Below are 15,574 nucleotides of genomic sequence, written 5' to 3' on the forward strand. Positions count from 1 at the left end.
AGCCACCGCACCCGGCCTTTTAATAGAAGTATTAGCTAAATAAGTCAAACTTTATGGATGGTGTTTTTCTGTGACTTAAATTCTTCCCAAAGTCAAGGACATAAAAATATTTTCCTATGTTATCTTCTGAAGAACTATAAAACACTAAAACCTTGATACTGTTACCTTGTACATTTGGTCTAAAAATCACTGAAGGTGATTTTTTTTGGTTTTGTTTTGTTTGAGACACAGTATCACTGTATTGCCCAGGATGGTGTGCAGTGGAATGATCACAGGTCATTGCAACCTCAACCTCTCCCAGCTCAGGTGATCCTCCCACCACAGCTTTCTGAGTGGCTGGGACTACAGGCACGCACCACTATGCCTGGCTAATTTTTGCATTTTCTTGTAGAGATGGGGTTTCATCATGTTGTCCAGGATGGTCTTGATCTCCTAAGCTCAAGTGATTGCCTGCCTTGGCCTTCCAAAGTGGAGGTGATTTTTATATATAACATGAACTATGGGTCCAATTTCATTTCTTCCTATATGGATACACCACCAGTCCACTGCATTTATTAAAAGAACTGTCCTTTTTCCCTCACATTGCGTAGGATTAGCTGCTAATTCTTAACCCCTTCATCTCTTCATTGTAAAACAGAAGAAGTAGACTAAATCAGGGTTCTCAACCTGAAAGGTTTTGTTAAAATGCAGATTTCTAAGTCTTATTATAGACCAGGGATGTGAGAATGGCAGACGGGATGGAGGCTCACCATAGGACTCTGGATGTATAAGCTCCTTAGCTAATGCATATGCAGCCAACCTGGCTCCTGCCAACAGATGGACACTCTAGGGGAGTCACTGGCAAAGATCTCCATGGAGTCCTCCAGTTTAAGATCTTTTACAAGGTCTCTGGACTATTTGTTTCTTACAACATATTTGGGAACAAATGTGTATAGAAGTCACACTGCAAAGAACTACAATGCATCTCAAATTCCACAAACTACATGATTTTATTTATAAAATTCAGCACATCACTTATTATTGCCTATGTCAATTGCAAACAGTCCTCAGTTACAGCTCTCATTTTTCAAAATAAAGATCTTTGAAAATGTCCTCAGAGCCAAATATTACTAAATATCTTATTAAGTTGATAGCCCATGGGCATTGACAGTTAACACTATGGAAAAAGAATTAATATAAAACAATATAAAAGTATTAGAGACAATTAGCTTATCAATATTACCTTCATTCCATTACTGGGATTTTTCACGTAGTAACTTTTATTCGTGAAATGATTTCATTTACAAAGCTATTATTCTTTGCTATTACTTCAGCTTTTAGCTGTTTTAACTTTATTGTGATGTTTTCTTCTGACATTTCAGTAAAGGGCATTTGTTTCACCTTGGACAGGAACTCCTGAATAATTTTTTCACCTTGCTGAAAAACATGTGAATGTCCCATTAGTAATTAAAATGTCTTTTCTAAAAGTCTTGTTAGATCGTGACAAATTGTTTCATTTCCATATAAACACATCATCCATTTTTAGAAATTTTTTTTATTTTTCGTATTTTTAGAGACAAGGGTCTCACTATGTTGCCTAGGCTGGTCTCGAACTCCTCCCACATTAGCCCACCCAATATTTGAAGAACATATTTATTATTTATGTGTGCACTGTCTAGTTCCCAAATTCCTTCACCTTTATAATTGATAAACTTTAATCCTCTGTGAAAAAAATAATTCAAGGTTTACAAAGAATACTGGAAGGCAAAAACCGTCACTGAAAAGTTAACACATACAGAAGATGTTTCTTTTTTATTTTATTGCCAAGTTATTGCTGCTTCAGAGAGCATGAATATTACTTGCTATGTGACTCTTGGGCAAATTCCTTAACATACATTCCTCATTCACAAAATGGGAATAATGTTACCAACCTCACAGGGCTCAAAATACATTATAATTAATGTTATCAAAAGTACACAACGTCTATTTTAATTGGAAACAAGGGATTACATAAGAGTCTGCCTAATCCTGGATCACTGAAAGCTATGATTTCAACACATTAAAGTGCAAATACAAAGACCACTTCATATTTGGGATGGCAGCCTGCCATACCTAAAATTATTAACAAATTATATTTCTCCTGCTTGAATAGGTACAGCAGATAAAACTACACTTTTCAGGCTCAAAAACCATACACATCATTTATTATTATTGTAGCAACTATCTATCCTTCACATAAGAACAATAAGAAATTCACAGGTAAAAGCTAAAAACATGACAAGTAAAAAGTTGTCACAATGTATACTGCAGTAAATGTTTCCAGGACCAGGCAGTGAAATAAGATTCTTTTATTTCTATAATTGAAGAGAACTAGTAATCCTCTAATTAAAAAAAAAAAAGGGGGGGCCGGGCGTGGTGGCTCACACCTGTAATCCCAGCACTTTGGGAGGCTGAGGCAGGCGGATCACGAAGTCAGGAGATCGAGACCATCCTGGCTAACACAGTGAAACCTCGTCTCTACTAAAAAACACAAAATATTAGCCGGGCGTGGTGGTGGGCACCTGTAGTCCCAGCTACTCAGGAGGCTGAGGCAGGAGAATGGCGCGAACCCGGGAGGCAGAGCTTGCAGTGAGCCAAGATCACACCACTGCACTCCAGCCTGGGCAACACAGAGAGACTCCATCACAAAGAAAATAAACTAATTAATTTAAAAATTAGGCATATGTTTGAGTCTTTCTGTGTGAACACCCAAATATGACCCATACTCAAAGAAAAGCCACCATAAAATCCATTTCTCCCATGAGAACTGAAACATCCCATCCATAATGGCTTCTTTGAATAAGTATTTGTCATATGCCACTTTATTCTCTGTGTCACATTTGTTATTCTTATCTCCCCAACTAAATTCTAAACAAATAGAGGGCAGGAATTATGAATCATGCTTTCTTATTTGTCCTTTTCTTACCTAATACATAATTTAATAACTGAACTTGATATATTCGTTCATGAACAAATATGCACCTAGCTATAGTCCATAATAACTAATTTTAGTGAAATGACTAATTTTAAACCTATTCCTTTACTATATTCCTTTACTCCTACTTCGGTACTTGAAATCGAATCTTGATTATGCAGATGTATATACTGCAGAAATCAAAATGACACAGAGATGGATTCTTTGCCATCAAACAAATTGATTAAAAATTAAGCACTAGACGGAGGCTGAGGCAGGAGAATGGCGTAAACCCAGGAGGCGGAGCTTACAGTGAGCTGAGATCCGGTCACTGCACTCCAGCCCGGGCAACAGAGCAAGACTCTGTCTCAAAAAAAAAAAAATAAAAAAATAAAAATAAGCACTAGAAACACAGAGGGGAAAAAAAACACCAAAAAACCTTCATCTTAGTGTCCTGTTTATATAATAATACAGAAGCTAAGTTAAACTATGAAAACAAACTGACAAACCTCTCTTTCCAGATAGCACTTCTTTGCTGCTGGTTCCATGATATCATATCCTTGTGCTTCTCCAATATACTGAAACTCTTCGAGTTCCAGGGCTTTCTGTTTAGCACACTCTATTACATGCTTAGGGAAATTAGCAAGCTCTGCAACATGAATCCCAAAACTTTGATCACAGACACCTATAAGAAATTTGGGGAAGCGTGAGGAGACAGCATGAGAAGAGACAGCAATTTATGTAAATGGAATTTATCCTTCTCACCTTGTCATTAGAAAACTTAATTTTGGATTACTTCAAATACATTAGCCAAATGTATCAGAGTAACAGTTAAAGGAATTTTGATTAAGTCTCAAAAGAAAAGTGATTATGACTTGGCACACAGTGCTGTATTTTATCCTTGACAAACGTAGAAAAAATAAAAATAGGAGATGAAAAAGCTCAACAGATAAACCTTAAAGGCTTAGATAAATATCTTAATCTAAAGAAAAATTAATCAAGCCAATATCTCTGAGGCTTTCTCATTTCATGGGAAGGGAAAGGAGGGGAGGAGAGGAGAGGGGGAGGGGAAAGGGAGGGAGAAGGGAAGAGGGAAGGGAAGGGGAAGTGAAGAGGAAGGGAAAGGGAAGGGGCAAGAGAAGGGAAGGGAAGGGGAAAGGAAAGGGATGGGGGAAGGGAAGGGATGGGGCAAGGGAAGCGGGGAAGGGAAGAGGGAAGAGGGAAGGGAGAAAGGGAGAAGGGAGAAAAGGGGAAAGGGGGAAAGGGGGCAAGAGAGAAGGGGAGGGAGAAAGAAAGACATGTAAAAGTGTCACTAATTTGGAGTAGCATTTAATTAAAAATATTGATTTATTATTTGCAGGAAAGTTAAAACTGAGTCAAGACTTTTTAAGCATTTAATCAAATGATGCTTGCAAAGTTACTATAGAGCTGTTTTTGCCGCAATTATTTATCAACTGTAAAGAATTTTTTGGCTTTGTCATGTATCTCATGCATTCTAGAACTGGATACTTTGCACAACTAAAGGAAGCAAACAAAAATAAAGTAGAAGCAAATGTTTGTTAAACATCCACAGTGAAGGATGAAGTTTTTCTATCTTCACACTTCATCCGGCCTTTTAAAAAATATTCTGAACACATTTCCATTGCTTACAAAACACAAGCAATGATTTAAAAGCAAATTTCATGCTGTCAGATCTACTAAAAGTTCCCGAATTCTACAGCAATAATAATAATGACGCAAATACGTTAACTCAAAAGGATTCCCAATGAAGTATAAATAACAAAGGATAAAGAACCAAGATTATCTCACTCATCTCACTCATATGTAACCAACTGATGCAGAAAAATGTGTTCATGGAAAATCAGAGTGCCATCTGAAAAAGTTATTCTGGTGACTAATGAAATCAATCCTTATAGTATGATTTTTAAAACCTTTGAAAGCCTTCTCAAGCCTGTAATCCCAGCACTTTGGGAGGCCGAGATGGGCGGATCACAAGGTCAGGAGATCAAGACCATCCTGGCTAACATGGTGAAACCCCGTCTCTACTAAAAAATACAAAAAACTAGCCGGGCAAGGTGGCGAGCGCCTGTAGTCCCAGCTACTCGGGAGGCTGAGGCAGGAGAATGGTGTAAATCCGGGAGGCGGAGCTTGCAGTGAGCTGAGATCCGGCTACTGCACTCAGCCTGGGCAACAGAGCGAGACTCCATCTCAAAAAAAAAAAAAGAAAAAGAAAGCCTTATATTATGTTAATCTCATCAATACAGGGATCTGACTAAATCCCAAGCCCATGAATAACAAACTTTCCTGAAAGGATGAAATAACAATAGATAAGTCACTCTGCATGTGAAAATGACTATTTCAAGATTTCTGGAAACCCCAGTTTTAAATGAACCTGTTTTTATAACACACTCTTGAGCATAAAATAAGCTAATTATAATGAAGATTTTGTTAAACAATAACAGCTAGAACTTTGGAACTTGAAAGCATATTGGCCGGGCGCGGTGGCTCACGCCTGTAATCCCAGCACTTTGGGAGGCCGAGGAGGGTGGATCACGAGGTCAGGAGATCAAGACTATCCTGGCCAACATGGTGAAACCCCGTCTCTACTAAAAATAAAAAATTAGCAGCTGGGCATGGTGGCAGGCGCCTGTAGTCCCAGCTACTTGGGAGGCTGAGGCAGAGAATCACTTGAAACCCGGGAGGTGGAGGTTGCAGTGAGCCGAGATCACACCACTGCACTCCAGCCTGGGTGACAGAGCAAGACTCCGTCTCAAAAAAAAAAAAAAAAAAAAAAAAAAAAAAAAAAAAAAAAAAAAAAAAAGCATATTGTTTGTTATCCTAATTCAACAAGAAAACATACTGAAATGGGAGGTAGCAGAAAATCCTTTCATGGTGATGTTCAAGAGTACAGGTAATTCTGACCAGGCGCGGTGGCTTGCGCCTGTAATCCCAGCACTTTGGGAGGCCAAGATGGGCAGATAGCCTGATGTTGGGAGTTCGAGACCAGCCTGGCCAGCATGGTGAAACCCCATCTCTACTAAAAATACAAAAATTAGCCAGGCGTGGTGGCAGGCGCCTGTAATCCCAGCTACTCGGGAAGCTGAGGCAGGAGAATCACTTGAACCCGGGAGGCAGAGGTTGCAGTGAGCAGAGAATCATACTCCAGCCTGGGCAACAGACCTAGATTCTGTCTCAAAAAAAAAAAAAAAAAAAAAAAAAAAACAAAAACAGATAATTCTTTCTGTGAATGCTTTAGAATGAGTGGTCCTACTAGGAGATACAGAAATATGTACATGTTCCTGCCCCCAGACTGTGAATTAAGAGGTAAATGGGTTCTATAAAAACATCAACAATTTATACTAACTTAGAATAAGGCAATTACTGATGATTTCAAGGGTAGTAAGTTTCCCATTACCAAGTTCTGAATTTAGAGTACTCCAATAGTACGTACCTTTCTTCACCTGATAAAGCATAGTTAAGGTCTCTTCAGTGGTGAGTGCTGTGACATGTAGATTATTAACAGTTGGTATCTGATTGGCCAAGGCAGTAAGCTCATGAAAATGGGTTGCAAACATGCAAAAAGCACCAATCTTTGTTGCAATGTATTCTGATATAGCCCATGCTAACCCAAATCCATCGTAGGTAGAAGTTCCTCTTCCCAATTCATCTATGATTATTAATGAATCTTTGGTTGCCGACCTGAAGCACATAATTACATGAAATTTCCCATCACATAAAATGTGGTAACATACACATACAAAAACAAAATTAAGACAATACATTGGGAAGGATACGCCACAAACATAATAGATTAATTATCTTAATATATAAACAAAGTCAATAAAAAGCACTAAAACTTCAACAGAAAAATGGGCATGGGCCAGGCATGGTGGCTCACGTCTATAATCCCAGCACTTTGGAAGGCCAAGGTGGGAGGATCACTTGAGCCCAGACCAGCTTGAGCAACATAGTGAGACCTTGCCTCTAAAAAAAAAAAAAAAAATTAAAAACTAGTCAGGTATGGTAGCACACACCTGTGTGTGTGTAAGAGGGAGGGTGGGAGGGAGGCGAAGGCAGGAAGGCAAGAAGGCAGGAAGGAGAAAAGGAAAAAAAGGGCATGAACATGAATAAACAATGGATGAAAGGGAAAACAGATTTTGAATAAACATTGTTTTACATTATCAAGCACACTAGTAGTAATCAAAGGAATTCCAAGTAAGGCAGCTATCATTCATTTCATGCCAATCAAATCGGCAGAGATTAAAAAAATAAAAATAAAACTGAATGAAGATAAGATCAGGGTGTGGTGACATGGATACTTGCATACACTTTTGGTGGTTACGTAAATTGTGTGCCTGCCACAGTCCTACCAATACCAGCTATTACCATTCTTCTCTCATTTTTAACCAAATATATGTAAGGGGGTGAAACTTACACATATTTGCTAATTTTTCATGTGCTCGTGTGCTCACTGGCAATTTAATTCTTTTTCTGTGAGTTGCCAGCTAACATGTTTTGTTTATTTCTTTAATCTTTTAATTCATGAATATTAACCTGTTGCTTAATTACTACACAAACATTTGTATTGCTTTTATAATTCTTCACAAACAACAGAACCTCAAAGAAGTTAAATCAACACATAATTTACTAAGCACCTACTATATTCAATGTACTTTAGAAGATACTAAGAAACAAGGAGGATCACAGTGGTTCATGCCTGTAATCCCAGCACTTCGGGAAGCCAAGGCAGGAAGATCACCTGAGCACAGGAGTTCAAGACCAGCCTGGGCAACAGAGTAAGACTCTCTCTCTCTAAAAAACTTTTAAAAAAAGAAGGAAAAAGATACCAAGAAATAGAAGGTATAGTCCCTACCTTCAAGGAAGCTCCTGAAAAGCGAAATAAAGACAAAACATTTCAGTAATGTCTAAAACAAAAATGTGGTTTAAGTTACAGGCATCTCAAAGAGGAGTTCAGAGAAAAACACCCACCTTAGGGTCGTATGATGAGAAAAATCGCTACAGAAGTAGAATTTCCATCATCAGGGACTTAAAAATTAGAAAGAAGTTGGATAAAGGGCAAGAAGGACCATTCCAGGAAGTGTGAACAGGGCAAGCGAAAACATGGTAATGGAGATTTACAAGGTGAGCTAGTACCAGTAGCTTATAAATTGTCTACTTAAAGAGACAACTTTAAAAATCAAAGTTTTCCATAGCTATCATCAATCACTCTTTTAAGATAATACAAAGTATATAAAGTCCACAGGAAAACAACTATTAAACTAAGACAAACATTCTCAGATGTTTTTACATGAGAATCTGCAAATATACTTCTCCTTCTTACAGGACAGAGACATACATTTCTGTCTTCAAGGGACTAGGAGATGCACTTACCTGAGAATAGAAGCAGTTTCCAACATTTCAGCCATGAATGTGGAGACTCCTTTCAACTGACTGTCACCAGCCCCTACCCGGGCCAAGATACAGTCCACAATGGACACTTCTGCAGACTCACATGGCACAAAACACCCAATTTGGGCCATGAGTACTATCACCCCAGTTTGTCGAATATATGTAGATTTACCTCCCATATTGGGGCCTACAAAACAAATTATATCAGAAATCAAGATTTTAAATTTCTTTCTGCTACTAATAAAGGGACTGTTAGTCCTAAGCTGTACAATGATGACTAATCATGTAGGTTTACACTGACATGACATACAAAAGCAGAACCACAGGCTGACCAAAGATGTGGACAGAGTTACTGCCCATATTACCCCCAAAAGCAATGCTATTATTTCTTCAGACAAACTGATACTGGGCCTTTCATCAAGAGAAGCCATGAAAAATATACCTGTAATTTGACTCTGGCCTAGAAAGACCATATACACATTTCCCATGGCTCACAAGGCTGCCTGTGGGATAATTTATTAACTTCCAGAAAAGTAGTGCAGGCCTAACTGATTAACTCAAAACTGTTACTCATTAGTAAATGAGGTTACTAGTGAGTGTATCAGTATGGTCAAATCTTTCAAATCACTTAAACCCCACACAAAAACCTGAAGACAGGATCCTTCTTTTGAAAAACAGGCAATTTATTTGTTGGGGTTAGATTATACGAACAACTTGAAAATCCATTTGGGGAAAGAAAATACAATCAACCGTTTCCCAAATATATTTGCCCCAAAACTCCTACTTCCTTTTTTGTTTTCTAGAATCTAGTTAAGATCTCTCAAACATCTTAGCGGAGACATGATACATGAGTCTATATGCAAGGCTAGTTTTTTTGAGTTTCACATGAATATAGCGCCATGTTTTAAAATAATTCGTACCCTAACCTGAGGTCCTCCCATAGCCAATTCGGCCTGACCTTCAAAGACCTCAGTATTGGAGGACTGGCTAAAGGTAAGCTTTGAGTGTGAAGGGATGTTTGTTTCTAAATGTTCTGAACCCGTGGAACAAGTTTCAAGGAATACATTATTCTCTCATAAGCTTTTATCTCACCTTCTAAATCTTCCCTCTAATCCAAATGTGAATAGATTACTAACTGGTAAGAATATTATGTTCTCTTTCTAACGTTAAGAACTGTGAATTTTCTCCATCAATTTTAATATATTTCTATTCCAAGATAAAAAACAAACAAACAAACAAACAAAAAACATGTTACCCCCACAAAGGCCAAAAACCAGGTTTTTTTTACCAGTAATGATGTGGAACATCTGTTTATCTTTTTCAAAGTATATATCATTAGGAATAAAAGTGATTTCATCTTGAACTTCAACACAAGCATGCCTGGATGCTTTTAATATAATTCTTCCTTGTCCTTTCTCCAAAATGGCTGGTCGTACATATGGAACAGGTGCTCCATTTGACACATGAGCAAAGCTGACAACAGCATCTAGCTGAGCTAACACATCATTGAGTGTTTGCATTGGTTCTACATAGCCTGTATAAAAATAAAAACAGAAAATGTACACAGGAATACTGAATAATAAACAGATATAAGCTGTAAGAATACATTTAATCCCCCCATTTGGGAATTCAAAACCCATTTCCTAACTTACACTTTTTTTAAAAAAATTAACAAAATTAGCCTTAACAAAATTTGAAAGGAACCCACCTAAAACTCAACATAGGGTTAAAATGTGTTGCTACATCCTTCCCCATTGTGAATAGCTATCAAAAACAAAGTACTGGCTGGGTTGAGCGGCTCACACCTATCATCCCAGCACTTTGGAGGGCCGAGGCGGGCAGATCGCATGAGACTGGGGATCACATGAGGCCAGGAATTCAAGACCAGCCTGGCTAACATGGCAAAACTCCATCTCTACCAAAAATACAAAAATTAGCCAGGTATGGTAGTGCACATCTGTAATCCCAGATACTTGGGAGGCTGAGGCACCAGAATTGCATGAACCCAGGAGGTGGAAGCTGCAGTAAGCTGAGATTGTGCCACAGCACTCCAGCCTGGGCAACTCTGTCTCAAAAACAAACAAAAACACACAAAAAACAAAAGTAGAGTACCTTCCCTTATCATTAAAATATAAAACTATACAGCTGTATATAAAGAAATGTGGGCCGGGCGCGGTGGCTGAAGCCTGTAATCCAGCACTTTGGGAGGCCGAGACGGGCGGATCACGAGGTCAGGAGATCGAGACCGTCCTGGCTAACACGGTGAAACCCCGTCTCTACTAAAAATACAAAAACTAGCCGGGCGAGGTGGCGGGCGCCTGTAGTCCCAGCTACTAGGGAGGCTGAGGCAGGAGAATGGCGTAAACCCAGGAGGCGGAGCTTGCAGTGAGCTGAGATCCGGCCACTGCACTCCAGTCCGGGCGACAGAGCCAGACTCCGCCTCAAAAAAAAAAAAAGAAATGTGGTAGAGCTTTAAAAAAGAAAACTAACAGGGAGACATTTTGATAATATATTGATTAGGTTAAGAGAAACGGTGCAGTGATATCCAAGACATTCTCTCAATTTTAAGACACACCTTTTTCTATATTTTAAGTATCTGAGAAACCAGAATGACACCTCAAAATCACCATAAGACACATGTAAGCAAAAAGGTAGCATGCTGAAATGTGACCATCAAGGCCTGGTATATTGTACAAACTGACCGTAAGACAGTTAGTTTGGCTTTCTTTTTTTTTTTTTTTTTGAGACGGAGTCTCGCTCTGCCACCCAGGCTGGAGTGCTGTGGCCGGATCTCAGCTCACTGCAAGCTCCGCCTCCCGGGTTCACACCATTCTCCTGCCTCAGCCTCCGGAGTAGCTGGGACTACAGGCGCCCGCCACCTCGCCCGGCTAATTTTTTTGTATTTTTTAGTAGAGACGGGGTTTCACCGTGTTAGCCAGGAGGGTCTCCTGACCTCGTGATCCGCCCGTCTCGGCCTCCCAAAGTGCTGGGATTACAGGCTTGAGCCACCGCGCCCGGCCAGTTTGGCTTTCTTTAGTATCACATGCAGAGAATGTCAGCATAAATTTAAATCTCTAATTGTCACTTAAAACATTTCCAAGATTCTACTGTTCCAGAGTATTAAAACTAAACGCTATTAATAGGTACATTTAAAAAATCTCTGACACATGCTAGACAAAAAACATGAAGAAAATTAACAATGCTTTAATTTTTTTGAAAAGATTCTAAATGTTAACAGGTTGGAGGGGCTGGTACATGACCCACATGTCATTCAGACTATCATACAGCTATCAATCATGTTAAAAGCTTCACAGAACATTCAAGATAAAAGCGTTTAATTCTAGGAAAACCAAAAATTATTAGTTTAATCAAGGGGCTGGAAATTTAACTCATTTTTTATTCCCTTGTTCCCCGTAACAGCGATCAAATGTTTTGAAAATAAAAATCAGCTTAACAATGGGGCCAAGCAGACATAATTATCTTCCTCTGTTTCAGTATATCTTTTTTTTTGGAGACAGACTCTTGCTCTTGCTCTTGCTCTGTCGCCCAGGCTGGAGTGCAATGGTGTGATCTAGGCTTACTGCAACCTCCGCCTCCTGGGTTCAAACGATTCTCCTGCCTCAGCCTCCCAAGTAGTTGGGATTACAGGCACCTGCCGCCACACCCAGCTAATTTTTGTACTTTTATAGAGACAGGGTTTCACTATGTTGGTTAGGCCCGTCTTGAACTCCTGACCTCAGGTGATCCACCGGCCTCAGCCTCCCAAAGTGCTGGGATTATAGGTGTGAGCCACTGCACTTGGCCTCAGTACACTTTTAAAATTTATTACTTTTACCGAATACGTTTTTCTAAAAAAAAGAAAGGAAGAATTCACACTACCCTATTATACAGCAATATAAGCCTTTAAGAATTAAACATGAGTGAAGTACTTGCTATAACTACTTTAAAACTTGTAAAATTGCTAGCATACTGACAAGAATAAGTGTATAGTAAAAAAAGAAAACTAGGCTGGGCAGGGTGGCTCACGCCTGTAATCCCAATACTTTGGGAGGCCAAGACAGGAAGATTGCTTGAGTCTGGCTTCAGCAACATAGTGAGACCTCATCTCTACAAAAGATAATTTTTCAAAAATTAACCAGGTGTGGTGGCACATGCCTGTAGTCCCAAGCTACTTGGGAGGCTGAGTGGGGAGAATTGCTTGCACCTAGGAGGTTGAAGCTGCAGTGAATCATGATCACACCACTGCACTAAAGCCTGGGCAACATGATAAGACCCCATCAAATACATACATACATACGTACATACATACATATATACCAAAAGCAAACCAAAGCATCTTAATTAAGAGTCTATACTTGGCATGTCACATAACTGGCTCTTAACCTTTTGTGACTTAATTGTATGATAGAAAATTATAAAAGTGATCCATTACACTTTTTGAGATGGAGTCTTGCTCTGTTGCCCAGGCTGGAGTGCAGTGATGTGATCTCAGCTCACTGCAAACTCTGCTCTGTTGCCCAGGCTGAAGAACAGTAGCATAATTATGGCTCACCACAGCCTCGACCTCCTGGGTTCAAGTGATTCTCCTGCCTCAGCCTCCTGAGTAGCTGGGACTACAGGCATGCACCACCACACCTGGCTAATTTTGGGTGGAATTTTTGTAGAGTCAGGGTCCCCCTATGTTGACTAGGCTGGTCTCAAACTCCTGGGCTCAAGCAGTCCTCCTAGCTCAGCCTCCCAAAGTGTTGGGATTACAGGTGTGAACCACCATGTCCAGCCTCCATTATATTTTTAAATACAAGTATTTCGTAATATGTAATATCAGACCAAGAAGTTTCATTTAAATTCAGGTTGACTTCTAATATAAAATCTTCAATTTAAATGTTAAAATCTAAAAACTTTACCCTGCTAGGTGCTTAATAAATATTATTTTTTAAGGAAGATCCATAGTTCAAATAAATGGTATTTCCAGGGTTCTTTAAAATGCAATCTAGCCTAAGAAACATAATTCAGCTAGAAGATTATTATGTCACTGCTTTCTGATACAAACAAGCAAAAATGTAATCTTTACAAATCAATTCCTTGGCCGGGCGCGGTGGCTCAAGCCTGTAATCCCAGCACTTTGGGAGGCCGAGACGGGCGGATCACGAGGTCAGGAGATCGAGACCATCCTGGCTAACACGGTGAAACCCCGTCTCTACTAAAAACTACAAAAAACTAGCCGGGCGACGTGGCGGCGCCTGTAGTCCCAGCTACCCGGGAGGCTGAGACAGGAGAATGGCGTGAACCCGGGAGGCGGAGCTTGCAGTGAGCTGAGAGCCGGCCACAGCACTCCAGCCTGGGTGACAGAGCGAGACTCCGTCTCAAAAAAAAAAAAAAAAATCTCACACCAGTTAGAATGGCAATCATTAAGAAGTCAGGAAACAACAGGTGTTGGAGAGGAGGTGGAGAAATAGGAACACTTTTACACTGTTGGTGGGATTGTAAACTAGTTCAACCATTATGGAAAACAGTATGGCAATTCCTCAAGGATCTAGAACTAGATGTACCATATGACCCAGCCATCCCACTACTGGGTATATACCCAAAGGATTATAAATTAGTCTACTACAAAGACACATGCACACGTATGTTTATTGCGGCACTATTCACAATAGCAAAGACTTGGAATCAACCCAAATGTCCATCTGTGACAGACTGGATTAAGAAAATGTGGCACATATACACCATGGAATACTATGCAGCCATAAAAAAGGATGAGTTTGCGTCCTTTGTAGGGACATGGATGCAGCTGGAAACCATCATTCTTAGCAAACTATCACAAGAAGAGAAAACCAAACACCGCATGTTCTCACTCATAGGTGGGAACTGAACAATGAGATCACTTGGACTCGGGAAGGGGAACATCACACACTGGGGTCTATCATGGGGAGGGGGGAGGAGGGAGGGATTGCATTGGGGAGTTATACATGATATAAATGATGAATTGATGGGTGCTGACGAGTTGATGGGTGCAGCACACCAACATGGCATAAGTATACATATGTAACAAACCTGCACGTTATGCACATGTACCCTAGAACTTAAAGTATAATAAAAAAAAAAAAAAAAAGAGATGAAAAAAAAAAAAAAAAAAAAAAAAAAAACAAATCAATTCCATTCATTTCAACAATACATAAAGTGTATTAAAATAAAATCTTTTGAGTTTTATGTTTTCTTTTGATTTACTATGACAATTCATAATAGCAACACAATTTACAGAATTATTCATGCACATAACCTTTTAAAAAAATATTTACCCTTAAATAATTTAGCATGCATATCCTGAGAACAAGGACATTCATAACACTACCATTTCACACAAGAAATTTGACACTAACACCATATTGTCTCATATTAAACTTTCTCAATTCCCCCCAGTAGTGTCCTCTATAGCTACTCCCCAGCTCCAACCTCTAAATTGGGGTCTAATCAACAACTGTCTACTGCGTTTGGCTGCCCTGTCTCTTTAAGACCTTTTGATTTCTTTTTTGCTGCCATGACATGGACATTTATTAAAGTTCATGCCTTGAATGCACCACAATCTAAATTTCTTTGAATTTTTACTTGTTTAAAATCAGGTTAAATATTTTGGTCAAGGATACCATATAGGTGATACTGTGTCCTTCCTTCTATATTATACCAGGAAGTACACGTCATTTGTCCCATGACTGGTAATCTTAACTTTAATTACTTGGGTAAGGTAGTTCTTGAGTGTATTTTTTAAAGGCACAATAAAGGTTACAGTCAACATACACACCATGATCGGCAAAGCCTTCCACCTTAACACATCACCACCTACCTTGTGCTAAACATATATTCATTCCATTCTAAGGGCAATAACATTGTCAGGTTGCTGCGTTTCTTTAATTACATGAAAATGATCTCAAATGGTGCCACTAGAATGAACTCAAAATCTACAAAATGACACACAGAACTCAAAAAGGCTTGCCTCGTGTGTAATTAATATTTGCTTTTCAGTGTTATTTACTTCCATAACCTAGAGCCTCATGAGCCCACAGATGACCCAAGACATTAGTATGTTGTAGGCCCTAGTGTTTCCTTTCCTTATTACAACTATAGTAAGTTTTGTGCTTTTCTGTCATTTTTTGTTTCTATGTACAAGAGTAATTTCCAGTTATGTGTCCTACCGTAACACACCATGCCTTATTTTATATAGGAAACCTAACATAT

At 39.2% G+C, this 15,574-nt stretch overlaps 1 protein-coding gene across 1 annotated transcript in view; it reads right to left on the reverse strand.

Moving 5' to 3' along the window:
* Positions 1–965: 965 nt before the first annotated feature.
* The window catches only part of MSH2 (mutS homolog 2), a 76,068-nt gene continuing 61,459 nt past the window's right edge, over positions 966–15,574 (reverse strand). The window contains exons 12-16 of the mRNA XM_010364293.2: positions 9,630–9,875; positions 8,324–8,528; positions 6,384–6,631; positions 3,442–3,617; positions 966–1,416 (exon numbers count right to left, since the gene is read on the reverse strand). Coding sequence (XP_010362595.1) covers positions 1,246–1,416; positions 3,442–3,617; positions 6,384–6,631; positions 8,324–8,528; positions 9,630–9,875 — 1,046 coding nt within the window. The 3' untranslated portion in view covers positions 966–1,245. The remainder of the gene's footprint in view (positions 1,417–3,441; positions 3,618–6,383; positions 6,632–8,323; positions 8,529–9,629; positions 9,876–15,574) is intronic.

The sequence above is a fragment of the Rhinopithecus roxellana genome, chromosome 17 (assembly GCF_007565055.1).
Source record: "Rhinopithecus roxellana isolate Shanxi Qingling chromosome 17, ASM756505v1, whole genome shotgun sequence".
NCBI classification, from domain to species: Eukaryota; Metazoa; Chordata; class Mammalia; order Primates; family Cercopithecidae; genus Rhinopithecus; species Rhinopithecus roxellana.